The 27,371-nt window shown below is 34.6% G+C and overlaps 4 protein-coding genes across 10 annotated transcripts; 2 read left to right on the forward strand and 2 right to left on the reverse strand.

The window, feature by feature from the left end:
* The first annotated feature begins 687 nt into the window (after window positions 1-687).
* LOC131675748 (uncharacterized) lies at window positions 688-8,839 on the forward strand. Of its 3 annotated transcripts, none has more exons than XM_058954864.1 (5): window positions 688-771; window positions 6,061-6,732; window positions 7,108-7,557; window positions 7,749-8,012; window positions 8,078-8,839. In XM_058954864.1, exons 2-5 carry the CDS (start codon window positions 6,122-6,124, stop codon window positions 8,274-8,276), a joined length of 1,524 nt encoding a protein of 507 aa, XP_058810847.1. In that variant the 5' UTR covers window positions 688-771; window positions 6,061-6,121; the 3' UTR covers window positions 8,277-8,839. The 3 variants fall into 3 exon arrangements, with proteins under 3 accessions (XP_058810847.1, XP_058810846.1, XP_058810848.1); XM_058954863.1 differs by lacking the exon at window positions 688-771 and adding an exon at window positions 4,615-4,717; XM_058954865.1 differs by lacking the exon at window positions 688-771 and adding an exon at window positions 4,966-5,420.
* A 2,644-nt stretch (window positions 8,840-11,483) lies between these two features.
* LOC131662781 (uncharacterized) lies at window positions 11,484-14,646 on the forward strand. 3 transcript variants are annotated; one of them, XM_058932695.1, is made up of 5 exons: window positions 12,025-12,053; window positions 12,172-12,429; window positions 13,214-13,663; window positions 13,746-14,009; window positions 14,075-14,646. In XM_058932695.1, exons 1-5 carry the CDS (start codon window positions 12,043-12,045, stop codon window positions 14,334-14,336), a joined length of 1,245 nt encoding a protein of 414 aa, XP_058788678.1. In that variant the 5' UTR covers window positions 12,025-12,042; the 3' UTR covers window positions 14,337-14,646. The 3 variants fall into 3 exon arrangements, with proteins under 3 accessions (XP_058788675.1, XP_058788677.1, XP_058788678.1); XM_058932692.1 differs by having other exon boundaries at window positions 11,484-12,429; XM_058932694.1 differs by having other exon boundaries at window positions 11,484-12,429; window positions 13,253-13,663.
* A 504-nt stretch (window positions 14,647-15,150) lies between these two features.
* Window positions 15,151-19,974, reverse strand: LOC131662727 (retinoblastoma-like protein 2). 2 transcript variants are annotated; one of them, XM_058932589.1, is made up of 9 exons: window positions 19,632-19,974; window positions 18,954-19,482; window positions 18,567-18,863; window positions 17,983-18,074; window positions 17,499-17,888; window positions 16,983-17,422; window positions 16,347-16,913; window positions 15,959-16,280; window positions 15,151-15,874 (listed from the first exon to the last, which is right to left on the reverse strand). In XM_058932589.1, exons 1-9 carry the CDS (start codon window positions 19,767-19,769, stop codon window positions 15,701-15,703), a joined length of 2,949 nt encoding a protein of 982 aa, XP_058788572.1. In that variant the 5' UTR covers window positions 19,770-19,974; the 3' UTR covers window positions 15,151-15,700. The 2 variants fall into 2 exon arrangements, with proteins under 2 accessions (XP_058788572.1, XP_058788571.1); XM_058932588.1 differs by having other exon boundaries at window positions 15,959-16,283.
* A 542-nt stretch (window positions 19,975-20,516) lies between these two features.
* LOC131662724 (retinoblastoma-like protein 1) lies at window positions 20,517-26,523 on the reverse strand. 2 transcript variants are annotated; one of them, XM_058932584.1, is made up of 11 exons: window positions 26,416-26,523; window positions 25,554-25,994; window positions 24,859-25,387; window positions 24,494-24,790; window positions 24,049-24,123; window positions 23,737-23,828; window positions 23,275-23,658; window positions 22,759-23,198; window positions 22,134-22,673; window positions 21,722-22,043; window positions 20,517-21,542 (listed from the first exon to the last, which is right to left on the reverse strand). In XM_058932584.1, exons 2-11 carry the CDS (start codon window positions 25,689-25,691, stop codon window positions 21,348-21,350), a joined length of 3,012 nt encoding a protein of 1,003 aa, XP_058788567.1. In that variant the 5' UTR covers window positions 25,692-25,994; window positions 26,416-26,523; the 3' UTR covers window positions 20,517-21,347. The 2 variants fall into 2 exon arrangements, with proteins under 2 accessions (XP_058788567.1, XP_058788566.1); XM_058932583.1 differs by having other exon boundaries at window positions 21,722-22,046.
* Window positions 26,524-27,371: the final 848 nt, after the last annotated feature.

Genomic DNA, 27,371 nt, shown 5'->3' on the forward strand with positions numbered 1-27,371 from the left:
TTGTTTACTAGTCTCATTGCACATTTTGGTGCGAAAGCTCTGCGAAATTTCGTACAGCGAGCTTAATTTCCATGATTCTGGCCATTCCAACCCTTTCTTTTCGCGTTTATGCTTCAAACAATCGCAGGCATTGAATGCCATATAATAGCGCCGGGGCTGCGGGAAATGTGTTACCATTTTAAAGTGATTGATGGTACTAATAAAAAGCTCGAACGCGCAAGCTCTCTGTAATTTACCGATTCATTTTAACTTGGGAAAAGGCTTTTCTTTCTTTTACCACTGCGAGAGCGATGCTGCTTCATCACAGTTTGCAAAATTACAGCAGCGCTGCGAATTAGTTGTCTCGACAGTGCTAGTTATTTTTTCTTTTTTCTTTCAGACACAATGAAACAGCTGGAAGCTCGGGTCTGATTTTAATCAAGCGCATTCGAATTTGGTAATTAGGCATTAACGCTCGAAAGCACGTTTACAAACAGGCGCGTTGCCGGTAATACGGGAGGGAATTCCACTCAGCATTGCAAAGGCAGGCGAAGTGATAGCATCGAGCGAATAGCGATAAAGCTCTCGCCGCGGAGTTCATGCGGTTGAAAAGCCCGCCAAAGTAAAAAGCTCAGGTGTGTGTCGGCGCAGTAGTGGTAGGCAGCTATGCGTGCCGCTGCTTCAAAGTCACCGATCGATTACGCCAAGCTGCACTCGCCACAGCCAGACGCCGCGTCTACGATGTCCATGTCATTTCATTTTTCGCGGCGACGATGCTGCACAGAGCCGAACGTAAGTCAAATATAAATAACTGTGTCCCTGTTCTTTGCGTGCGCGCGCGTGTGTGGATGTGTGTGAATGCGACTCGTTCGATGCGTACCGAGGCTTTTCCAATGGGACCAAGCTTTTCATTTCACTCTCCGCGTCTTTTACTTTTTTATAATTAGACTTGAAGGACTTTCGAGTGCACAACTCGAGCTTATGCACAACGCGAAGCGCCTTTTGTTTTTTATTTGTTCCGAGAATGCTGCATAACCTTGCTCTTTATTCTGTTTCTTTTTCTGCTCGCTGCTGATTAACCGGCGAAAGGGAGTATTTTCTTTTCTCTTCGTGAGGCTAGTTGCATAACAATTTACCAAGAGTTTTCATTGCGCAAGGCCACCAGATCCTCGTCTTCGTCTCATCGGTTACGTATCTCCGTTTTGTCGATGGTCAATCGAAATTTCAACTTTTGGTTATTAATCATCAGGCTTTTGCGATGAAAGAATCGATTTTTCCGAAATGTATCATATTTTTTCAGCTCACATGGTGCACCAAAAGATTGATACTCTCCTTGCTTGTCGGCGGGTTATCGAATGACAGAGTAATTAATGAATATACAATACAAGCCTCTCATACGTATACAGTAAGTGTATGATTGCGCGGCTGGCGTAATGTCAGGACTTCACGGATTATATTAAAAGCAGATAAAAAGCACTAGGTATTAGAGTTGTTGATTTCACTAACAGCCACTACTTGAGTTATTAGTGTATATTAACTGTGTTAATTATTCCAAATATAATGGATCGATGAAACAGGTGCGTACGACACATGTGGTTCTTGTCGAGTCACTCGCGCGGCTGAAAACTATATTCCGACAACTTTTTGCTCTTTATGAAAAGTAACGCAGATATTTAAATTTCGTTGAATGTGAAAACACGTACGAATTTCAAAAATATAACAATTTATAATATAACTTTCATGGTGACGATTTGAACATTAAGCGTAAGAAAAAGAATAATAAAGTGAAAAAGTCGGCGTAACAGCTTCATTGAAAATGCTGCATGCAACTCGAAGTATACAAATTTAAATATAAAAACCGACAGCATTCAGTTTTAATGACAAGTGTGTACATTGAACAGTTGAGAGTTTAAGAAAGGACAAGACGTGTTAAGTGTTTGCATGCTAATGAACACACGAGTGGATACACTTTATTTCTTTAAAAAAAAAATGCTTTTATTCGAAAAATTAAAAAAAATATAATTGCACTATAAGATTAATTTGTAAAAATCTTACTTCGCTTGATTAAAAGAAAAGTTGAAAATACGTGTGCTAAAAGTATGCTAGTTAAAATAATGAAGTTACTCTAAATTATGTATATTGAAGTTCATCTGCATTCGCAAGTAGGCATGAACCGCATTAACCGCAGTTCTAAAAGCACTTCTGGACTCCCTACTACTGGCTTAAAATTTCTCTCAAAATATAGAAACCAAACCTCTACATACACATTAAACGACGCGAAATCTCGTCCTCATCAATCCCATTAAATCCGCAATGGAATGAGATGCCCAAACTGGCTTAATAGAATTTTTTATTTTGTTTCTTTGTAATCCCTTGAATTACAACGTTAGTCTTCTCTTTACAAAAACATCTTCGTGGAATATATTTTATAGATCTGCTTTTTGTGAACAAAGTACAAGTATTAAACTTGTTTTTGCCATTCGTGTAAAAAATGAATCTAAAAAGAGTAATTTTCATATGACTGGAGGTCAGAGTGACATTTAATTGACAAACGCATCTAAAGTCTCGTCGTCATGACTGACGATGAACTGGTTTTGCGAGTGACGTTTCTACCATTACTATCTACGTAGTTGGATTCAAGTTTAACTTTGATGGTTATAGCATTTTTATTATGTCGCATACATATACTATGTGTTATCACGACAACAACTATAAAAAGAAAAGTGCTTTACTCACGCAAGCTTCTAGGGTACATTAAAATACTGTGTATTTTTTTTCGTTCTAGAATACATTTTCAAAATAAATATTTCTCAACAAACATATGATTTTAAACATTATTGAATGAATAATACCCAATAACCTACATTAATTGATAATTAAAAGATAAAAAAAGTCTAGCGCCGACATCGGCATCTTTGCAAGGTGATAAATCCACGTGCCTGACGTGCAGATATATATATATGTATATATATAGACGTTGAGTTGATGACTGTAGCGCGCGTCTAGCTCTCAGAGGTATCTATCTAGCAATAGACTTCCGCGTACGATTATGTAAGAGTAGGCGCAGACTGATGATACGGCAGTAGTTATAATTTTTATGGTTTCGTCATCCGAGGAGAAATATATTCCATTTCCACTGCAGTAAATATCAGAAAACAATTGGTTTTCGTAAGGAGAGCCAAAGAGACAATGGCAAATAAAAATATACGAATAAACTCAGAAAAACGAATACACACACACACACACACACATACGCGAGAGTTTGCGCGCAAATGTACTGAATCATTCACACAACGCTATACGGCAGCTTCACCTTCCATATACTTTACGTCCATTACGTCTCGATCTCTGCGAATAAAAGTCTTATTCGGCTAAAAACCTGTCTATCTCTCGCATTTTTCACTCTAAAGAATGCATAATCTCAGAAATACTTTTACGATGGTGCTCTCTTCCCTTGAACGTTGAAATCTTAACGCAAACTACAGCTGCATCCCTGAAAGTGTGCACGATGAACGAAATGGAAGCCAGCGTTATTATGTAATTGGCAAAATCCGAAGAAAACTATAATAATGCATTTTCTTTGTTCGCTGCCAGTAGAATTCCACTATATCCGAGTGAAGTAAATAAAATGCATAACGAACGCTGAAATGATTCATGGGTTTGTAAGACAAGCGTGGCGAGAGGGAGTTGCATCGTAACGCAAGGACCATGTACACAAACACGCGCGCATATGTATTACAGAAGGTCGTATAACATGGTTGAAAGTGTATTGTTTAGATAGATTTGTTGAAAATCTAGGTTGCTGTTGGCACTGAAAGATATATGTCGCGGTTTTTTATCCGTCTAGGATCGAAATATATGCATTACCATGTACACGCGACTCAAGACTATCGAGATATACGATAATAAAATTACTTGCAGGAATATCGGTTTTGTGGAACGTAACTTGCTTTTTTTTTTCATTTGTAGTTATAATCCCCAAGAAATACGGGCAAAAATGATTTCTATCTGTTTTTGAATTGTAAACATTGAAGCTATAAGAGAGGATCTGTAGAGGATTTTCAAAAGAATTGCCTCAAACACTAAGAAATCAATTGACTTAATATATTTCGTTATGTCAGTCGAGATAACGATACGCCTGCTGTTGTTAGAAATGATTGTTAGTCCATTATTTATTCAAAGTGTCAATTATGCTGATTGCTGCAAATGCCATTTATTCGATTGAGTAGAAAAACAAATTTAACTTTAGGGAAATGGATAAACAACTGAATAAACGCCATTGTCGAAGAAAACTTTCGCTTTGCGAATTGGTAGAATCGATTATCTACGAACGTGCTGGTAAATACAATAAAATACATTATTCATCGCTCGCGTAAACATATATAAATATCTATCGTCGCCTACAAAACTGCGGTCGGTCATTTATTTACGCACAGTCAAGCCATGCACCATCGCCTGAATATTGTGCACAAAGCACAAACGCGGCTTTGTGAGCTCGCGTCAATTTTGAATCGTGCGTCACGTGGGAGCAGTATAGTCGCGCGCACGGTGGCGGGAGCTAAGAATCGTAGTATAGGTCTGTGGGTTTTTTTTTTTCGTTGACGCGCAGCAACTATGCAATTTATTCGCCAGTATCGCCGCAGAAACACAACGGTTTAGCTGAGATTTCATTCTGCTTTGACTACATTATTTCGTTTTCAGCGTTGTTTTCTTCCTCTTATTAGTGTTGGATGTGATTGTGAGTGTATCTTACTTATGTACCTTAAAATTTATTATAAATTGGCTTTTAGTGCATGCTTTTACATTGATCTTGCTGCAATAAAGGTCTTCACCTTAATCAACTCGTATGGCGTATTTTTTCTTTAAAAATTAATGTAGCATTTCTTAGATGAATTTCTTTTCTGAAAATATGTGAATAGAGAACGTTTTATAATTAAAGGAAAACATTATTATTCTATTTTAATTGACCACGATATAAGGTAATTTAGTTTTGCTAACATATCGCTAGTTATTATAAGTGCAGTCGATTAGTCCTCTATGCACATACAAGCGTGGAAACCAGCAAATGTCCAAATTACGTTCTATTACTATTAAAACTTTGTTTCTTTAAAACGAACAATAATTATTTGCGCCGAACACATTTTTGTCGCTAAAAAGCTTTACGCGAGTAATTGAAATTTAAATGAAAATGAAAACGTTGTCGACGTAAATCGGTGCTAAATGAGTTGTAGTGCTAGACAATATTCATAGAGTGATATGTTATACATACAACTATCAAGTAATGTCAATCAAATATATTTGCTTCCTCAAAGAGAAGGCTTTGGTGACGTGAAAAAAATGATTCGTAAAATTTTCACAGGTGTACGTTTGAAAGTACAAGGAGTCACCTCGATGCATAATTTTTTTAAATATCTTTACGTATGTATGGATGTGTATATAATGTACGTCTGTAATTACTCGATACTCGACTTCTATGGAATAAAAATCTTCGCGTGGGAGTTTATTTTCTTTGATTTTACTAAATGAAAATATTCCAAAATTTTCATCGGATTTATTTGAAATTTGGTTTAGATATTGATTATAGCATTCTTTGAAGTAAATTCCTTCCTTGTACAGATCATCCGATAAATTAGTTACCAAAATATACGAATTCGAAGTTTATTTTCATTAAAATTTTCCGCTTACCTGTTTTTTACTGTTAAGTGTTAAATAAGAAAGTAACTTTAATATGTTTAAAAGAATTACCTAGGCATAGAAAATAATCAATTTATAAACGTGTGAACTTGAAGAATCAATTGGTTTTACATTTGAACGACCTATCATGATCCATGTTTATCAAAAACAAACCACAGAAAATGTAGTTTTTTAATAATGAAATTATATAGTAGTTGAAAGAAAATGTACCTAAGATAATACGTACCTAAAAATAATAAATATTCTGAGGAAGCTAGGTGCAAATAAATCGGCAGCGTTTTTATTTGTTTGTCACCGATCTCTTTCTATGCTTAGGTCGTTTATTTTTAACTTAATTTTATATTCAAGTTAGCCTTTGATACGCTAATGCATGAATAAAAAATTCAGGTTCAGTTTTATTGAAAGCAACTTAGACAGAGGTCAAGGAGAACTCGTATAGCACAGAAGGATGAAGGATCAGCAGACAAGCGCGACGAGTAGCACGACACGAGATATAGTCATCGAATGCAGCAGTGAGCCGGATTTGAAAAAGATGACGGTACATCAAGACAAAACAAACAATAATGATGCTGGTTACATGACATCCTCGAATGACTCGCTGCAAGCTACCGCTGAAATATTAACCATAGAGGTAGATAATCACAATGATGAAAAATGGAAACTTAGCATACCACCAAAACTCAACAGTCTCAGCGTTGAAGACACAATACGAATCATCAAAGACGTTAGTAGCGAAATAACAAGAATCCCCGATGAACGGCGTCGTGAATGGCTAGTTGAAAAATTTACCGAGTACTACAGTTCAGTCATGCCCAAATCGTTGATCGAATTGTCGGCATCCGTTTTCTTCGACGGCGACAGTGGTACAAGCATCGATGCGAAACCCGACTGGCTTGATATCGACAAGTTTCGCCGCGGACAGAAGCTGGCCTCGGACCAGTTGTTCGGAATGTTTTACGCTAACTTGCTGTCACTGTTCACTATGTTTTGTTTTGAGGATGGACTCAGGCCGCTCATTTTTACGAATGCCTCCAGTACTCCCTACACTGCTTTCAAAAGGTACGGCATACTGCTTTGTTTATCTTACGTTTCTTGCAAATAACACGTCGCATACCCATTGGCAAACGCCTCTCTAGAATTTTGTTCTTCGGTCAAAAAAGAATCGTTAGTGTGTCAAGCAAAACGCTTTTTTTTAATGAAACACGTCAGAGTAGAAATAGACTTATTCGGTTACGCTCGTGTGACTACCATTCACCAAGAAAACAAGCGAATAGGTCACTCGAAGATATCAGTGCGGTGCGCACACAAACGCAATTACACACAACAAACGCGTCGTTGCAGTGAGCACCCATCTTAAATTATTAAGTTCGATCCTTAGCCAACCAACGTTCCTCTATGAAAACTAATCAATCACGGTACTTTATATGACTTCAGATACTTATCTACGGGTACGCGAATTCAAAACTGGTACACGTCGGATCCGTGGACAGTTGGCACTCCGGCATACAACGATATTCGCGCGGTCCGTCGAATGCACGCGGTAGTTCGCAAGAACATTCGAGACACGCCTCTCGACGAGTATGTCGAGAGAACAACACTCAAAGATTCCTGGTGTCCAGCGTTAAGTCGCACGCGGCGCGATATGGAATCGACCTGTCCAGCACCAAAACCCGGCCAATGCCCCTACATGTTCCACGACCATGTTCCGCAACTAAAGGAACGTAAGCTCAATCAGGGCGAAATGGCTATCACGCAGTTCGCTTTCGTCGGTATACATGTTCTAAATCCAAAGTTTTTTGGAATGCACGACGTCACGGATGAAGATCTCGAGGCTTACTGTCATCTGTGGAGAGGACTGGGCTATCTTCTTGGCATTGACGACGAGTGAGTGCTTTTGTTTAAGCTTCCATTTTTTCGGTAAAAATACGAATTTGCAACTCGAGTGAATGTCCGAGTATTTTTCATCTAACGTTATCGAATCATTAAGAATTTCTTGTTTTTGAAAATGCAATAACTTATTATCGATGAAATGAGTAATAAAAATAAAAAATTGAATAAATTGAATTTTTTGATAGATCCAATTTCTGTCGGGGCACATTGGAGGATGTGCGAACACGATCGAGGGACTTTTTGGAGTATTGGGTGAAACCGAATTTCCGCGTGGTAAACCCCGAATGGGAGCACATGATGAGATGCATGGTCGAGGGCCTGCAATACTACTTTCCGGGATCGACTTACGAGACTTGTCTACTCGATTTGGCCGAAATCATTAATTTACACATGCCGCGAACCTACAACGCACTGTCGTATTCCATTTGGATCAGACACAATATCGTGAGGTATATTGATTTTGAAACAGCGATCGTCAAAATTGGTCATTAAACAAACTATTTTTCTCTTTCAGATTCTATTTCAACCATGCAAGCAAATTACCTGGTGTAAGGGCATTTCTGAATCGTCGATTGATTGCAGCATTAGAAAAGGCACGGAATTTCGACGAAGACAAGCATCAGGAGTTGAAGCAAAGATCCGCGAAAACGATTGACTCTTACCTTAAACAGGCGAAAGCTGAGGAATCAATTGAAAATGGGATAAGTTTGTAACAGTCATTATGACTGTATATTATGCTTTACGGTTTAACTGTGTGTAAGGTACTATCATGTAAGTGTATGGCACGATCGACGTTTTTAGGGGAGTAAAATAGCTTAGTCGATTTCTAAGGCTTTCTACATTTCATTCCAAACGCCTACCATTATACATTTAGCTATGAAACAGTTTTACGAGCTTCCTTTCTAAGTCGACAAACAAACGAAGTGCATTGAACAATTCGTCGGCGTTTACTCGAGTACCGATTGTGTTGCAATAAGCTATAAAACGGAGTGAAATAATTATCATTTCGAAAGCAGGTGATAAGCATGACATGTTTGACCGTGCTATCTCGGTCAAACTCAAACGATTATTTTTTTCTCTTGAAATTTGCGTAAATAGTTGATAATAAAAGTAACAATAGGTGCCTTTACAAGGCTGTATTATAATTAGAATGTGCCCTTTTGTACAAAGTGATTGTACCATTCAATCTAGATATCTATATTGTATATTCAAAGGTTGAATACACAATATAGCTAGATACAAGTAATTAATTATGTATATATAATACTTTTCGTAGATCCAATAAATTTTATATATCTTTAAACTTTTAAATAATTGTTTTTCTCGAATTTGCTTCTTTATGATTCGTCGAATTCCTTATTCAATTTAAATTAATTATTAGAAATTAAATCAAACAAGTTTTTCCTCTGGAAATTGGGACGTTTTTGTATTATAAATTATTGCAATAACTCAAAACAAAAGATTAAGCCATCTAGAAAATCTTATTTTTGTCATCACATTAACAACAACAAAAATTCACTATCACAAGAGTTATAGGCTTGACCGAGTCACCCGCAGGTGAAGGTCAAGGTTTGTATGAACATTCTAATTTGAAAGTGATATCTCCGCGAAACATTGCAATATCGTGTTGCTAAATTCGGATCCAGATGAATAAATTCTACTTCAATTTATTGAAAGCAGTTTCCAACTAGTTAGAAAGAGTCATAACGAGTTAGTATTATCATACGCTGCCTAAATTATAAGGACTGATGAGCTAATACGTTTTTTAATTTTTAAACTTTGATTGATAAAACAACATATTAGCTTGAATTATTAATGTGACTGTTGGTATTCTACAAAATTATTTAAATTTATGAATGTAGGCTTCTCACATACCGTGCATAAAATTCAATTTTACGTGCACTCATGCATAAGCACAGTTGCGGTTCCCGGTTTGCGTTCACTGTGTCGATTGAGGCTGTTGGCTCAAAAATAACAATCAAGGGAGTTTTATAATGAGTCAAGGTAGAATGAGGTATTCTGGAGGAAAGAGATTTATTCGCATGGATATGCTGAATCACTGCGGGAATTTGTATATTTGTATAGCGCGTCAATTGGTCTTCACTTGAAATTGTTATCGAAATTTTGACTTGAGAGAATACATACGAAAAAGTTGAGTTTATTTATGAAGATCTTTAAAAATAGACTCAATAATAATTTGATCAATCAATATATTTTGTGTTTATTACATTACATACAATATTACATGCATGTCGCTCGAGTGAATCTCATTAACAAAATAACTATAAATTAATTTTCAATGTAGCTATATAATTTCAAAACGCGCTTGAACTGCATTGATTGCCATAAAGCATGCACGTTCGCCATTTTTTCCTAAATATAATTGTTGTATTTAGAATAATTACTGTGAGGCAATGTGTAATAGTAATAATCCGACAAATCTACAGATAGCAGCATATAACAAATTAAAAAAGTTGCGTAAGACAACTTGGAACTCGAGAATGGGTAGCAGGGAAAACAACGTAACTTCACAGGTGCATATGGTCCGTTTGAAATACTGCGCACTTGTGGCTATTGTTTAATACGCAACTACAACCATGTGATCTATCATCTGCAATATACTGCACTGATAAATTTGATATAAAAATTATATTACTCATATATACATACTCATATGTGCGGCATACGAAGAATAATAGACGCTCAGTTTATTCCATCGATTGACATTTTTACGAACCAAAAAAAAAATACTACCAAAATATTGAAAATCCTCTGAGAATTCATTTATGATTGATTTATCGGATAAGCTTGTACGTTACTTAACAAAATAGGGAAAAGGCATTTTTCCAGCTAGGGCGATGTTTGGACTTGTTTGATAGAGACTTTCGGTATAATAATTATAATAGATATTTGTGGTATGATAGGGTAGTCTCTCATTTAATCAGTTATTTGAAATTAACCTATAAGGTTACAGGATGTTTTACTTCAGATTAATCTATTTATATGTTGATTGCTATGAAGCTACATCGTAGACATTGGCTAGATTTCTTATAGTGCTAGGCAGACGATGAATAGTGGATGGTTACTTTGAACATTTCTACATTCAATAGTACTTGGAAGCACGGGATGTCTTGAGATACAGAAGCATTAATAGAATAGCAAGAACGATCATCGTTTTATCAAGTAGTCGGTTCTATGACTGTAGTGTTTACATATAAGAGTCTAACGCCGCTATGTTCAAGATAATGTTATATACATATATAATATATAGTGTAAATTGAAAGTACATTTATTTGTTCCTTCTTTTTGTTAACATGTAGATTAAGGCTTTGAACGATTCTGGAAGGTGCCGCCACCAATCGAAAATGTCGAGCTACTTAATAATCGACTGTGCAAAGACGCAGTTACCTCAGATAACGTTTGAGTCAAATCACACACAGACCATTGAAGTTGCTCTTTATTGCACTCGCTTATGGTGTTGTTACAGGTTCTAGAGGGTTGAGTAAACATGTAAGAGTGAAACAAAGTTTTAGAGTACTGAAGCCCCATTCAAACTGTTGCATCTTATTTGAGAAATTTCAAAATTGTATAGTTCACCATAGCAGCTTTCATTGCATTAAGAAGATCTCCGAGATATATTGGCATACTACATAAAGTTCGTTGTTTCATCGACGAGATATTGTAAGTTTTTGATATTTCCGTTCATAGCAGAGGCAGATTTTTATTATAAACGAAATTTAAACTCAAATTAGCAAAAACTTGAATAAACACGGTACATGTGACGTTTGATGTTTAATTTTGACAGCTTGCGAGATACGAATCTAGAAGTAACTTCGTTTTCGTATGGGTTTGCTTACATACCGCAAGATACCATAGATACATCAACTTTTGTTTACAATCGACTTATCCTTTACAGCAATGTAAGCTTCGAGGTCAGCGGCTATCCAAATTACGTTTTATTAATGTTAAAAAATTGATTTCTCTTTAACAAACAGTAATTTTTGTGCTAAACACATTTTCGTCGCTAAAAAGCTAACGACATACGCGGATAGTCATAATTTAAGTGCAAATTAAAAAATTAACGGCGTAAATCATTGCTAATAATGTGCAGTATCATACAATGGTATTCATAAAGTAATATTACGAGTATATATACGTGACTGTATCAACGCTTCTAGATAATACTTTTTTGCAAATTAATTTAAATTAATCTTAGCCTTCTCTACGTTGAAAGCTCACGTTTATTTTCAATTTTTGAGTTACGCAGAGGGCAGGGAAGTCTGGTGTAAATTAGAAAAACGAAGGAGCAGCAGGTGAGCGAGGTGATAAGCAATTACACCCAAGAAACTGCCGTATTTGGAAAAAAACGATGGGGCGCCAAGACGAAATAAAGAGCAATGAGCTAGGTTGCCCAACATCCTACGGTGATTCGCTACGCACGGGAGGCACAACCAGCGTTGAAAGCAATGACGGAGAAAAATGGAAAGAGGGTAATCTCAGCGACGGGGAGATGCTACGGATCGTTGAAAAAGTTAATAGCGAAATAACAACGATCCCCAAAGAACAGCGTCGCGAATGGCTAATAGAAAAATTCAATGGATACTTCAGTTCGGTCATGCCGAAATCGCTGATCGAACTGTTTGCATCGTTTTTCTTCGACGGTGGCAGTGGTCCAAACATCGATGCGAGACCGAACTGGCTCGATATCGACAAGTTTCGCCGCGGACAGAAGCTGGCCTTGGATCAGTGGTTCGGAATCTCATATGCTAACTTACTCTCACTGTTCATTGTATTCTCTTTTGAGGATGGACTCAAGCCGCTCATTCTTACGAATGCGTCCAGTACCCCTTATACTGCTTTCAAAAGGTAGGGCTACATTGTTTTCTCAGCGCTAAGACCAATTTGCACATTACTTGCGAATGGACATATCACTCTTGGGGAAAAGGTCTCTTTCTGCACAGGTCAACACAAATTGCTATTCTTAGTTTCAGTTCCAATGAGTATGATAACGCAGAAAAAATACATCATTCGATAGATTATTATTTATAAATGGCTTCAATCTATTTCAGCTCATTTAATCAAGCCAGCTTATTTAACAATATTTCATGACAATATTATTTCAATATAACATTAAGCTGTTCATTTAGCCGTCAGCTTAATCGTATGACCATTAATCTTGAATTGTCTGATTAAGTCGTATCATTTAGCAATATCTTTTGAAAACATTCTCTCGATTGATGATTATCATATAATATCAGTTTATCTGATAGTTGCTCAATGTTACATTGAGAAAATATTTTTACAAGCTATTGTTAAACGATAGGCTCGATTAAATGAGCTGAACTTGAATGAATGTAATTATGCAATAACAAACTATCAAGCAATGGATTTGTTCTGCGTTATTACGCAAATGCAATACGTAGTTGGTGGCGCGACTTTAAAAATATTTGCGAAATCCATTCTTGAATGCATGTTTATCGAGGTAAAGTTGGAATTTCAGTTAACGTTGTTGTACATCAAATTCATACGGGAAAACTTGGAGGAGCTTAAGCGCGAGAGGCTGTGGCTAGTAAACTAATCAGCAGAGCTTTGCTTTGAGTCGCTTGAACTGTTCAAGCCATTGCAAAAGCACAGTCGCGTATGACTTCAGATACTTATCAACGACCACGCGAATACAAAACTGGTACAGTACGGATCCTTGGACACCTGGCACCAAGGCATACAACGACATTCGTGCGGTCCGTCGATTGCACGTGATGACTCGCAAGAAGATTCAAGAGATGCCTCTCGACGAGTACTCGGATAAAACAACGCTCAAAGATGCTTGGTGTCCCGCACTGAGTCGCATGCGACGCGACGTGGAATCGGCCTCCTCTGTACCACAAACCGGTCAATGTCCCTACACGGTCTTTAACAATTTTCCGCAACTGAAGCAACATAAAATCAATCAGGGTGAAATGTCTAGTACCCAATTTGCTTTCGTTGGTATCCAAATTCTACATCCAAAGTTCTTTGGAATGCACAATGTCACGGATGAAGATCTCGAGGCTTACTGTCATCTGTGGAGAGGACTTGGATATCTTCTTGGGATTGACGATGAGTGAGCAGAGCGTTCTTTTCATTTTCTGGATTGATCGTTCCAACAATGTCACTGGTAGTTGCCGATAATCAATTCTTTTCAGTTTCAACTTCTGTCGAGGCACACTAGAAGAGGTGCGAACACGTTCAAGAGACTTTTTGGAGTACTGGGTGAAACCGAATTTCCGCGTAGTAAGCCCCGAATGGGAGCACATGACGAGATGCATGGTCGAGGGCCTGCAATACTATGTTCCGGGATCGAGCTATGAGACTTATCTACTCGATTTGGCCGAAATCACTAATATACACATGCCGCGAACCTACAACGCACTGTCGTATTCCATTTGGATCAGACACAATATCGTGAGGTATATTGATTTTGAAACAGCGATCATCAAAATTGGTCATTAATCAAACTGTTTTTCTCTTTAAGATTCTGTTTCAACCATGCAAGCAAATTACCTGGTGTAAGGGTATTTTTGAATCGCCGAGTGATCGCAGCATTAGAAAAGGCACGGAATTTCGACGAAGACAAGCATCAGGAGTTGAAACAAAGATCCGCGAAAACGATTGACTCTTACCTTCAACAATCGAAAATAAATAAACCAATTAATAGTTGGGATACATTTGTAAATGCAATATGGATGTGGACTGCGATCTTATTTTTTGGGATTTTACTTGCTTGGCAGTACTAACAGGTTATGAATTTGGCTGTTTAACAGCTAGCGCTAAAATGGATTATATCATTGATTTTGTACGTGTTACACATATATCGCTTCAGGGCATATTAGCAGTTGCAATGGCAATAGTAATTCTAACAATATAACCGTTTTATGTGTTCCCTTTCTATATCGGTACACAAACTTTGGATGTATTCAATAATTTGTCAAAGTTATCTTGAGCACCAAATGTGATTATTTTTGTATAGAAACGTGAGTGACGAAAAAAATATTAACAAATGTATTATATATATAAAATCCTTTTTATAGCATAAAGAAAAATTGAAAGAGTTAAATTTTTAAATGAAGATTTTTAAGTCGTCTCGAAATTTTTTTCGAGCTTCTAAGTATTCCATTTCAATATTTCTCTAAATCATTCTTAAATGGTCTGAAATTATTTAGATTATTATGAGTAAATTCAACACAGATTTATTAATTTCGAGTGAAAAGTTAATCGTAAACTCCAGCTCTATAGTTCGAAAAATGTTAAAGAGCTCGAAACTTCAAGACAAATAATTAAACTTTTTTTCTGAAGTCTCTATTTCTTAGAAAAACTTTTTAAAAAAATTCCGTAGGTATAAAGTTGAGGTAACCACAAACTTATTAAAATGGTTTCGTTACATAATTAACCATTGTTAAAAGGTTAATTGCAATAGTAGAACTTCTTTATTATTAAAAAAATTGAATTTGTTATCTTTACCATTAAAAGCTTTTAAAAGGATACTGAATCGAAATAGGATAGTAAAATTATTCACTTATGATATTGATATAGATTTATTTATATTGTCGCATAAAAAATTTATACTTAATTGTTATTAAAAAGTATAGAATATTTTACTTTTTTAAAGATATATCATACAATATAATAGATTTAGGACACTAACTATAATAATACGAATATTCGTATTTTGTGGAACGCATAATTGTCCACATTTTTACATTGCAGCTTTGCCCATTGTAAGGACATAAATTTTTAACGCAGCCTAACTTTTCTTTTATGCTTAGATAAGTTCTGCGGCCGCGTTAGGTAACAAAACGTGAAACTCATAATGAACATTTATCGTTATGTTTTATAATAACACCACGCCATTACTGCACGGATGAACGTTACCAAGGCGACAATTGTCAATCATTCACGCTATAATAATGCAGTTTAATGCATTTAAAATATAAAATATAGAACGGCAATTATGAATTTGGCGTACCCAACATTTTATAATCATCATTTAGAATCAATCTTTTGCAACAAAGATCAAATTAGATCGATTATTGTCGATCATTTACACAATATAATTTAAATATATTCTATTCTCTTATCTGATAATAAATTCAGACCCCGTCTACGGATTTTGAATGCGGCGCTCTCCAATGATATTCTCGAGTTTTCGTGCAACTCTTTTAGAAGCACTATGATTTTCTGAAGTCGCTAGTTCAGTCTCATCTTCAAGCAGACGTTTTCCAATGCATTTTCTTGCATCAGCTGACGTAACCATTCTATTTATGGTTTCTAAATCCTAAAGGAACAAAATACAATTTTTTTAATGAGATAATCAAATCATGAAACAATCTAAAATACACAAATTTTCAAGTCAAGTAACCTTAGCTGGACTGCGATTGAAACAGTATTGAAGCTGAGATGTTGAAGAAGCTGCAACTTCCTTGGGATCAAGAACACGGGTCATGACACTGTTAGTAACACGTCTAACCGGCGATGGACAAGTAATCGAGTTGTATTTAGGCAAAGGGCTGAGCTTTAAATTTAGAGTACTGTTTTCCGAATTCAGACGCTTAGCAAAATCCTTGACTTCCGGCACGTAGACTGTATTGTAGAATTTTATCAAATCGCCACGTTCCTCTGAGCCGTAGATTCGAGAAGTCGCGGCCATACCCGATGGCGTTGGTGGATGACCGCTGTTACTACTACTGGCAAATTATATTTCGATAAATAAAAAAGGTTAATTCTGAAAGTTTATCTTTTAAACTTACTTCTCGACATTGACTGAATCTGCTTCAATCTGATTTTCTACCACTGTTTTGATAAGAACTGAACGGTAAATGTGCGATTCCGCTTGGGGCTGAAGTCTATAACATCGCATTATCTCAGTAAAGCTGCTTGTTTCGATTTTTGCAAGCTTGCACACAACATAAACTGCAGACATGAGAATTTGATCTAAATGACGGTCTTTCATAAGAAAAGTTCTCTCCTTCATCGAATACTCAAATATCGTCCATATTTTTCTTTTCAAATCGTGCTCTGTGATTTGCAAAGAGTTACACAAAGTCTGCATTCTTGTGTGAGTCAAGTGATAAAATTTCCGAAAAAATAAAGCGAGGGAACCAGTTCTTCGTGGTTTCGCAGCAACATTAGCAACCGCACTCATACCATTTTTCAGAGAATCTGGTTTTGACTGGTCAGATGTTGTTGCTACATTTACTGTTCGGGATAATAACGTTTGAGTAGTATTTCCTTTTAAAACACTCTGTAAACTAGATTTAGTCTCAGTAAAAGATAATTGTTTCTTAGCAGCATTTATTTTGCTGGGAGACTGAAACCTGAAAAATTATTACGAATAAAAAAACACACCCGAAAAGAAGAAAAACAAGCAACCCAATATTCCATACCTTTCCGAAGCAGATGATACAGGACTTTGCGGAACTTCGGTTTGGGAATTTATATCAATAGTAATTTTTTTCAAAGCTGGCTGGCCAGGGGTATTTGATTCGTCTAAATCAAACGTACTCGGTAATGCAACATCTTCATAAGAAGGTACTCCAGCATCACAGCTTTGCAGCACCTGCCACAAAGGACTCGACGATGTCCACGCTAGAGATTCCAAAATCATTTCTTCAATTCGATTCAAATGCTTTACCATGTCACGAGTTAGCTGATCCAAAACTACTTTCACAATCACCTCTATGACTTTATAAAACAAATAACCCTCCAATTTCAGAATATGTAGAATCCAAGGGAACGTTTTATCCCTGTTTTGATACGAATACAAGACTATTTCGCAACAGCATGCGAATAAACATTGTAGAAACGTTTCATTCTTCAACAAATTCTGTAAATTAATGCCGTAAAAAGTTAAAGGTACATTTCATTGCAAGGATTTATATATTATATAGTTTGTTACTAACCGATACATCATAGTTCGGCTTCTTTGCCATTTCGTCTGTTAAAACTAATTCTAGTATCTTATAAAATAAAGTTTGCGCTGATTGAGCACGTTTTTGTCCAATGTCTAAGAAAGGCTTATCACCTTGCTCCGGGAGTTTGGATGAATAAGCGTCGCAAAACATCTGTGCAAAACCACCGACTTTGGCTTCAAGAAAAGCTTTTGTGTCAGGTGAACTATTTTCAAAAACTTGTAAGAGATTGTCTGATGGTTCAGCTTGACAACCAACTAATAATGTTTGAAGCTTTATGACACTTTGGGTTGGGATAGGCGGTGTCGCAGCATTAGTAATATCTTTTGATTTCAAATATTTTCGACCTGTTAATGGTGTTGGTGGCCATAAATTTGGCATCTGTAAAAATGAAATATCAGAATTAAGATATTCAAAACTTCAAGTTTAATCAAATTTTAGTAAAGTTTTTTAGACAAGTTAAATTTTCACTTACTGTTTCCAATTGATTTTTAGATTGAAGCTGTTCCTCAAGATTATTTATAACTACAAGTTTGTTAGGTAAAGTACCTATGAGAGAATCTGGCCCTGAAAAATGTAAATAAAATTAAATTATTTGGATTATTCCGAAAATACGTTTGCTAGTAAATTAAATTTTAGTTAACATAGAATGATGTACAGGATTGGTAGACTTAATTATTATTTTAACGAAATATTTTATTTATTATCAAAAAGCTTAGAATAATTTTGCTCTAAATAAAGAAAAACAAAAAAATATTCAAATAACAAAGGATTAACATATTGATAGATAGGAAAACAATTGAATGCACTTCTAAGCTGATTATATATATATATAGATAACTGCATATTTGAAAAATAAGTTTTAAAATCACTCTAGAAAGTAATTATTACAATAGTGTTGTACATCAGGATCTATAAAATTTGTGATTCTCATTGACAATAACAGTAATATTTTTTTACTTAAAATAAATAAGTTAAGTTAGAATAAATTTTCTGCAAACTTACTTATTCTTAAATTAAATTAAAATAATGGAATATTCAATGTGAAAATGATCTTACCTAGAAATATTCGCTCATCAAGTTCTCCAATACTCAGCATATATTGTTCATAAACTTTATTAATGGCCTTATTATTTCCATCAAAATATAAAATTTCCAAAAGTCCAGAGAAATTAGATTGTTCACTCTTTAAGATTTTATCTTGGAATAGCTTAGTTAGGTAAGGTTTCAATGAGTACTCTTTAATACCCATTGCATCAACAGCATATGCTTCATACCGCTCACATAGCAAATTAACAATACAATTAGCAGACTTGGGAGGTACAAAATCGTCATTATGAAAATTTTCAGGCAAACCTTAAAGTAAAATATAAAAATTATAAATGGTAAAATTACAAATCAAAAGAAGACAGACAATAGTACAAATGTAATTATTGTTAAACTTACCAGAAAATTCGGGATTTAATAAATCCTTCCTGTTTGCCAATAATGCATTGCTATACATCAAATCACAAACATCTAACAATAAATGGTATGAAGTGACCAGATCATCAGATAAAGCAGGTATTCCACTTTTGATGCATATAAATAAAGTCCAACAAAATTCAAATAGTTGACTTGGTGTACATGCTACAACTTTATGTCTTCTTGATCTGATTGGTTTGCTTGAATCATCAGGAGTTTTAAAAATATCTGTGAATATAGGTTGATACTTTTGAAATAAGATATATGATACAGAAAAATTTTTCTGTAACGTATCTATTCGAGCTTCAAAATCTTTTGGCATATTGTTCATATCTGCCCATGACTTGCTTTTTGTAAAGAATTCAATCAAAGGTAAATTGCAGAGAGTAAGTAATTTTATCAAAGAAATACCATTTCCTTGAATATTTGCATTACTTTTTCCAACAGTGGGAAGTGTAGTCTTTCTACATGCAACATACAAAGCACAACCAATCCAATGTAACTGATCACCCTGCAAAAAGAACAAAAATTACAAATCCAAATGTATATTCAATAGTATTTTAATTGAGAAAAAATTAACAAAGTGAAAATCGGAAGCAAAATGATGTAAAAAAATAAGAAAAATGGCACTTGCAGAAAAAAAATCGGTAAACAACATACCTCGAGACTGTAGCGTTTTTTTATATCTGAGTATGATTTCCAAGCGTCTTCAGCTACAACTGCATCCATGTTTAGCTTCTCACATAGATCCTGGTGCTCGGCATAAGTCGAGTCTTCAGAGTCGTCGGAAAAGCCCATTTTCACTTATGTTATTGTGTTATTACTTGAAAACTGTTTTAAGCACGATGATGAATCTGCTGAGAAAATATTAGGAAACAAGCACACGCAGGAATAAATTGGATGACCTCCGGTTTGTTGGAGGTTTCAACCTCGGTGCAGTATGCACTCGATAACCCACGGAGACCCACTTAGCTCCTTCAATAACACCATCTAGACATTAGACGTATACACTGTTGACAGTGCACTGCAGTGCAGTCGACGTAATTACCGCCATCACCTCCCGCTTTGCGCGGGAATACGCCAAATGAGTGCCGCCATATTTTTGCCAACTTAGCGGATTAATTAACCGCCAATATTTAATCTTCTACTTTTATCGTCGCTGAATTGTTTAAAAATGTAATTATTGTTAAACTTACCAGAAAATCTTCAAAGAAAAGATATCTATTGGATAATACTTATAAACATATAGTCTGACGTAACGTTCCCATTACTTTTTGTAAAAAACGTGAAGTCAAACTAATTTTTGTTCGTCAAAAATTATACGATAATTTTTGATACATAAAACAAATAAATTCAAATTGTATATTCATATCTATAAATAAAAATCAGTAAGTAATAATTTTTCTAAAAGAATAAGCACAAGACGAAAGATTCTTAATTAATTTTCTTAAATCATTATTCAATAATATTTTTATAATGTATTAAGAATAAATTCACCGAAGACAATTTATAGTTTTCAATTTTATTTTTTCATACACTATTTTTGACGTCTACGAAACGTTAGCCTACAATATAATCACGATTATCCACATTTTACATTGCAGTTTCACCCAATATAAAGACATAAGATCGACACTACCTACATTAAATAAATCAGTTTGTATCTGCAAGATTCACAATTAATTTCCTCATGAATCTTATGTCAACAAGCAGTTTGTGTTCTTTTCAACAAATTCAAGTGGTCTTCTGTTAAAGAGACGCATCCTATCAAAATCTGACAGTAATCTTTTTACAATAAAGCAAAACGGTAATTAAAATAGAAAAACTTTTTAAGTGATAGTAAAATACAGTATAGATGGACATATATTTGAAATATCACGGCAAACTTAATTTGTCCACGTTTATTGTAGGTATACGACGTCTTTCAGAATTGTAAGGACTAATGTAGCAGTATCAATGTTTGCATATGTAAAATAATTATTGAAAGGAAGGCCAGTACTCAGTCAGCGAGTACATATTTAAACGTTGAATAAAATTCATAATCTAAGTGATAATAAAAGCGGACGTATTAATTGGAAAAACAAAAAAAGTTGAAATGACTATTTACAAAAGCTTTTAAGATCTAAGAATGAAAATATAGTTGTTAAAACTATTACAAGCTACTAACAAACTTTTCGCAACCATATACAAATTTATTAAATAAAATTTTTAATGAAGTAGTTTACTTCTACAATTAATTTCTAAGAAAATTTAGAATATTCTTTTTTTTCTTTTTTCTAGATGTCTCGAATATATTATCGGTAATAAAACTAAGTGCACGTGAAAGCACATTTAATATTTTCTATCTACTAAATATATAATACAATCGACTTTGAATTACGGATTGTTAATGCGTCGCTCTCCTATAATATTTTCAATCTTTCGGGCAATAAAACCTGCATCGGTTAAATTTTTCTTAGTAGGATTGTCAAGTTCTGAGGCGAATACCATTGATTCGTTCGAAAGAAGTCGTTTACTGATGCTCTTTCTTGCGTCAACCGTTGTAATCATTCTATTGATTGTATCTAAATCCTGAAAAGCAAAAAATACCATTGTAAATACAATATTCAAACGATTGTCACGATTTGAAAATAGCGTTAAACACAAAGATAGAGTTAATCTCAATTAACTATGAACTAGATTCAAAAATATATAAATTAGATTGATCTAGTTATGAGAACAATAAATAAGTTACAATCAATTAGAATTACCTTAGCAGGGCTACGATTGAAGCAATACTGAAGTTGGGGTGCCGGCGTAGCAGCAATTTCCTTAGGATCAAGAACACGAGTCATGACGCTATTAGTAACTCTTCTGACTGGAGAAGGACTCGCAATAGAACTATATCTAGGCAATGGACTTAAAGTTAAGTTCGAATTGTTATCATTTAAGCCCAAGCGTTTGGCGAAATCTTGAACTTCCGGTACGTAAATTTCGTTATAAAATTTGATCAAATCTCCACGTTCCTCTGAACCGTAAACAAATGAAGTTGCAGCCATTCCCGATGGAGTAGGTGGCGGGTTGCTATTATTACTACTGAACAAAATTTATTTTTAATTACTAAGCTTGTCACCAATATACGCACGTGTGTTGTGTGTACACAACTGTTTAATATCAATTTACCTGTTAGAATTTTCCAGATCAACTTGATTAGTGGCAATTCTTATAAAAACTGAACGATAAATATGTGATTCTGCTTGGGGTTGCAGTCTGTAACACTTCATTATCTCTGTGAATGAGTTTGCTTGAATTTTCACGAGTTTACAAACAACGTAAACCGCACACATCAGAATCTGATCCAAATGACGATCTTTCATTAAATTAGTTTTATCCTTTATGGAGTATTCGAATATCGTCCATATTTTTCTCTTCAAATCATGTTCAGCAATCTTCAACGAATTACACAAAGTCTGCATTCTTGCGATAGTTAAATGGTAAAACTTTCGGAAAAATAGAGCGAGTGAACCAGTTCTTCGAGGTTTGCTCCGATCACGGTTAACTGCAGTGCCGTTGCAAATTTCATTACTTTTTGTCAAGTTTGGTTGATCTATTTCCATTAGTTTTGCCATTAAATTTTGACCTTTCAGCACACTTTGAGAGCCTGATTTCGAATCAGTGAACAGGCGTTTTTTAGCAGCCGCAGTAATATTAGGCGACTGAAATCTAACAACACCAAAAATGTATAAATAAAATTAGCAATTTATAGTCAATGTATTTTTAAATAGTTAGATGGTTTGAATTTTCTCACCTTTCCGAAGCCGATGACACCGGACTTTGTGGAACATCGCTCTGAGAATTTCTGTCGAGAGCAATTTTTCTTAGAACTGGTTGGCCAGGAGTATTGGGATCTATTAGATCAAAAGTGCCAGGAAGCGCAACCTCTTCATAAGAAGGAACATCAACCTCACAATTTTCTAATGCCTCCCACAATGGACTAGATGATTTCCATGCCAGAGATTCTAGTATTATTTCTTCGATTCTATTCAGATGCTTGACAGTGTCGCGAGTCAATTGGTCAACAGCTACTTTGACAATTACTTCTATGACTTTATAAAAGTGATAGGCTTCCAGGTTTAAAGTCAATAAGATCCATGGAAATGATTTGTCTCGATTTTGATAAGAGTACAATACTATTTCGCAACAGCACGCGTACAAACATTGTAAAAACTTGTTGTTTTTCAGTAAAGTCTAAAATATGGATAAATAGATGATTATTTACTTGATTGAAAATAATAATTAAATGAATATTAGAGGTTTTACTCACCGACACGTCAAAGTTAGGTTTTTTCATCATTTCATCAGCTAAAACTAATTCTAACATTTTGTAGAAAAGAGCCTGAGCTGATTGTGCACGTTTATATCCAAAATTTAACAAATTTTCGTTATCAGGAACTGGTGGACTGTATGCATCACAAAACAATTGTGCAAACTTTTGGACTTTAGCTTCTACAAAAGTTTTAGTATCAAATGAACTATTGGTAAATACTTGAGAAAGATTTTCAGATGGTTGAGCTTGACATCCAACTAATAAAGTTTGGAGTTTTATGACACTCTGTGTGGGTATAGATATCGTTGCAGCATTTGCCAAATCTTTTTTCTTTAAATATTTTCGACCAGTTAGTGGTGTTAGGGGTGCTAAACAATGCATCTATTGGAAACAAATTTTATTATAAATTGCAAATCGTGTGAAATTGAAATAGTTGCTTTAGTCAAGTAAATAAATTACCGTTCCTAGTTGACTTCGAGATTGTAACTGCTCTTCAAGACTGCTAACATTTGGTATTTTATTTGATAGATTACCTATTAATAAATCTGGTCCTAAAACAAAGAAGAACAATCACTGTATAAGTATCTAAAATACTGTAGGTTTTAAAACAGAAATTCATTGTTATTATCTTTCAAATCGATTAATAATAGAGAAAAATTTTATCATCAATAACTAGTATAGATAGATTGTGTTTGAAATAAATAAAAGCACTTCACACCTATAAATTATTTTCAATATTTAACTGTGTTTTAATTATTCAAACAAACCTACCTTTTGATAATGCAGGCCAGTTTTCCCCATTAGCAATTAAAGATTCATTATCAAATCTTATACGTCTGCATTCTGCTACATATCAAAGCATCAAAATGTTAATGAAGCAAAAATCAATAAAAAAACTAAGTACAAATAAATAAAAAATCAGCAAATGAAAAATTAAACGTCAACACCAATAATTTATAGAGAAAATATAATTGAACTAAATAAACAAATAGATAGAGTATTTTTCATATCAATAGTTATTAAAGAGCAAATGATCACTATTTTGAAATTGTTTGTATAACACCTTGATTAATATATCAATAATTGTCTAAATTAATGTAATTCCAATAAAATTGGAGTCTACACAAAAATTAAAGAGATATTTTTTACAACTATTACTATTACTAACATCTACAACAATAAAAATAATAACAAGCCTTCTTGTATTGAATCTTACCTAAAAATATTCTTTCATCCAGTTCGCCAATACTAAGTATATGTTGTTCATAAGCTTTATTTACAGCCTTATTATTTCCATCAAAATATAGAGCTTCCAAAAGTCCAGAAATATTAGATTGTTCACCCTTTAAAATTTTTTCTTGAAAAAGCCTAGATAAATAAGGTTTTAGTGAATATTCTTTGATACTCTTTGCTTCAATAGCAATGGCCTTAAAACGTTCGCACAGCAAATCAACAATGCAATTTGCAGATTTTGGAGGTACAAAGTCTTCACTACTAAAATTTTCAGGCAAGCCTAAAAATAAAATAAAATTTGTGAGTATCAAAAGAATAAAGCAGATCACTAAAAATTTAAATACCTACCAGGAAAATCTGGATTCAACAAATCTTTCCTATTTGCCAACAATGCATTGCTGTACATCAAATCACAAATATCTAACAATAAGTGGTATGAAGTGACCAGATCATCAGATAGTGTAGGGATTCCACTTTTGATACAAGTAAAAAGTGTCCAACAGAACTCAAATAGTTGGTTCAATGAACATGCAACAGCTTTATGTCTTCTTGTTCTAGTTGGTTTACTTAAATCATCAGGATTTTTAAATATATCTCTGAATATTGGCTGATATTTTTGAAATAACACAGATGATACTGAAAAGTTTCTTTGTAGAGTATCAATTCTTGCACCAAAATCTTGTGGCATGTTGCTCATGTCTGCCCAGGCTTTGCTTTTTGTGAAAAATTCAACCAGAGGCATATTGCAGAGTGTAAGCAACTTTGTTAAGGAAACACAGTTTCCTTGAATGCTTGTATTACTTTTCCCAACAGTGGGAAATGAAGTCTTTCTACATGCAACATACAGGGCACAGCCAATCCAGTGTGATTGATCACCCTTTAAAAAGAATTTGTCTTGTTTATTTGAACTTAAATTAATATATTTTTACACGAAAAAGATATTTTAAACATAAACAACCAAACGATGTAATAAATAAAAAATAAATAAATAAATTGATCAATAAGCAGCGGAAGAATAAAAACTTCTTAATAATAAATCAAACCTCAAGACTATAACGTTTTCTCATGTCGTCGTAGGCTTTCCACGCGTCGTTGGCTGCACCTGCATCCATGTTAAGTTTCTGGCAGAGATCTTGGTGTTTCATGAAAATTGAATCCTCTAAATCGTCGGATAAACCCATTTTCGTAAGATACCACTTTACAGCGTTTGCCAAGACGAAAGAAACTTTCAGAGATTACTTTTCTATAGAGAACGATGTGATAAAGAATTAAAGATCCCCGAGGACTAAGCTAGGATAACTTTGATGCACACGATTGTACGCGATGCACTCTCGCCGCTGATCCCGCTCACTTCCCTTCGTAACTATCTAAATTTTATTGACAGTGTTGACGTTTGCCGCCACCGCCGCGTCTTAGCGCGGGAATACGCCAACAAGCGTTTTCCGAGTGCCGCGCGCCGACATATTTGTGCCAACCTAAAGGACCTATAATTTTATTTTAATATATTACACATGCGCTGATTTATGCCGGGTTTTTCAAATGTTATTTCTTCAACTAATACATTCATTGATAATTAGTGGCAATAATTATTTTTATTCTAAATATTATAATTAATGATATTTTATAAATTGTAATTTTTATTGAAAACATTTTTATAAGACTTAATATGCATAAAAAAACTCAAGAATATATTAAAAATATACGGTTATTATATAACACGAGTATGCTATATTTATAACAATTTAATTAAAGGTGGTTGATGTTTCTTTTAGTCTTAATCGATAAAATATAACTTTATTTTCTATAAGTAATACACACATGTATAGATAATACTCCCATACGGAGCCAAATGCAGAACACAAACATAGAGATTCACAGAAAGTTGGTGTAAACAACGAGATTTACCTTGGCTTGTTGTTATGCATAGAAATTTGGTTAGCGAGATGTCAAGAATGCAACACGTCACTGGCAGGAGACATGTTTTTCCACGTCGTCGGATGCCGCTGCCGCTGACGCTGCGAGCTGCTGTGGCGCCTGATACAGTAGCATCGTGCGTGCACGCGAGCTTGCAGCATCACATATTGGAATCAGCTGATAACGTGTTTGAAAAAATAAACGGTTAACGGGTATCGAAACGACCCTGGCAGAAAAATGATTGATTAAAAAAATATATACCATTAGCTTCGTCTTAAGGTTATTTAATTAATATAGCTGTATTAATATAGGAATGGGTTATTTAATTAATACAGCTGTATTAATTAATAGGAATGGGTTATTTTCTGAAATTATTAGGAATGGGTTATTTTCTGAAATAACCCATTCCTATTAATACAGCTCTTATAATTTCAATATAATTTTGGATTTGGCATTTGAAGGGGTACAAGAAGAAAATTTAGATAATTTTGAATAGTATAAATAGACATAAAGCTATTTACTTAAAATTTTTTAAGAAAATTCACCATTTTTCTACCAGGATCATAAATTTTATTAATTTTTTGCATTTTACTGTGTTTCTATGAAAAACGCTGTATAATTCAAATTCTACAGGGGTACAAATTATATTTTTGGATTTCGTAGATGGTACAAATTAAGAAGAAGATATTCATATAATCTTTTACATTAAACTTTCACGATTTTTCCGCCGAGAAAATAAATTTTCCGCAGCGCGAAAAACACGAAATTAGAATCGTCGAATTAGACTACGAATTAATTTTTTTCTCAATATTTTCGAGGGGTTCAAATTCCAAAATAACTATTTTTCAAATGGTACTGATTATGACAAGGCTGGTGGTGTATTTTGTTTTAGGAAATAAATATTTTTCATATCAGAGTTTTCTACTTTATTATCCGGGTAATCAGCT

Source organism: Phymastichus coffea, unplaced genomic scaffold (genome assembly GCF_024137745.1).
Source record: "Phymastichus coffea isolate CEN01 unplaced genomic scaffold, Cenicafe_Pcof_1.1 PCOF00028, whole genome shotgun sequence".
NCBI lineage: Eukaryota > Metazoa > Arthropoda > Insecta > Hymenoptera > Eulophidae > Phymastichus > Phymastichus coffea.

Coding starts and splice junctions, on each gene's coding strand:
- LOC131662781 (XM_058932692.1), top strand. CDS start 11,933: ATGGGGCGCCAAGACGAAATAAAGAGCAATGAGCTAGGTTGCCCAACA. Junction 12,430..13,213: donor CCTTATACTGCTTTCAAAAG/GTAGGGCTACAT, acceptor GTATGACTTCAG/ATACTTATCAACGACCACGC. Junction 13,664..13,745: donor CTTCTTGGGATTGACGATGA/GTGAGCAGAGCG, acceptor AATTCTTTTCAG/TTTCAACTTCTGTCGAGGCA.
- LOC131662727 (XM_058932588.1), bottom strand. CDS start 19,769: ATGGGCTTTTCCGACGACTCTGAAGACTCGACTTATGCCGAGCACCAG. Junction 19,483..19,631: donor AAAAACGCTACAGTCTCGAG/GTATGTTGTTTA, acceptor TTCTTTTTGCAG/GGTGATCAGTTACATTGGAT. Junction 16,284..16,346: donor GATTCAGTCAATGTCGAGAA/GTAAGTTTAAAA, acceptor ATAATTTGCCAG/TAGTAGTAACAGCGGTCATC.
- LOC131662724 (XM_058932583.1), bottom strand. CDS start 25,691: ATGGGTTTATCCGACGATTTAGAGGATTCAATTTTCATGAAACACCAA. Junction 23,659..23,736: donor CTCGAAGTCAACTAGGAACG/GTAATTTATTTA, acceptor TGTTTCCAATAG/ATGCATTGTTTAGCACCCCT. Junction 22,047..22,133: donor GATCTGGAAAATTCTAACAG/GTAAATTGATAT, acceptor AATTTTGTTCAG/TAGTAATAATAGCAACCCGC.
- LOC131675748 (XM_058954864.1), top strand. CDS start 6,122: ATGAAGGATCAGCAGACAAGCGCGACGAGTAGCACGACACGAGATATA. Junction 6,733..7,107: donor CCCTACACTGCTTTCAAAAG/GTACGGCATACT, acceptor ATATGACTTCAG/ATACTTATCTACGGGTACGC. Junction 8,013..8,077: donor ATCAGACACAATATCGTGAG/GTATATTGATTT, acceptor TTTCTCTTTCAG/ATTCTATTTCAACCATGCAA.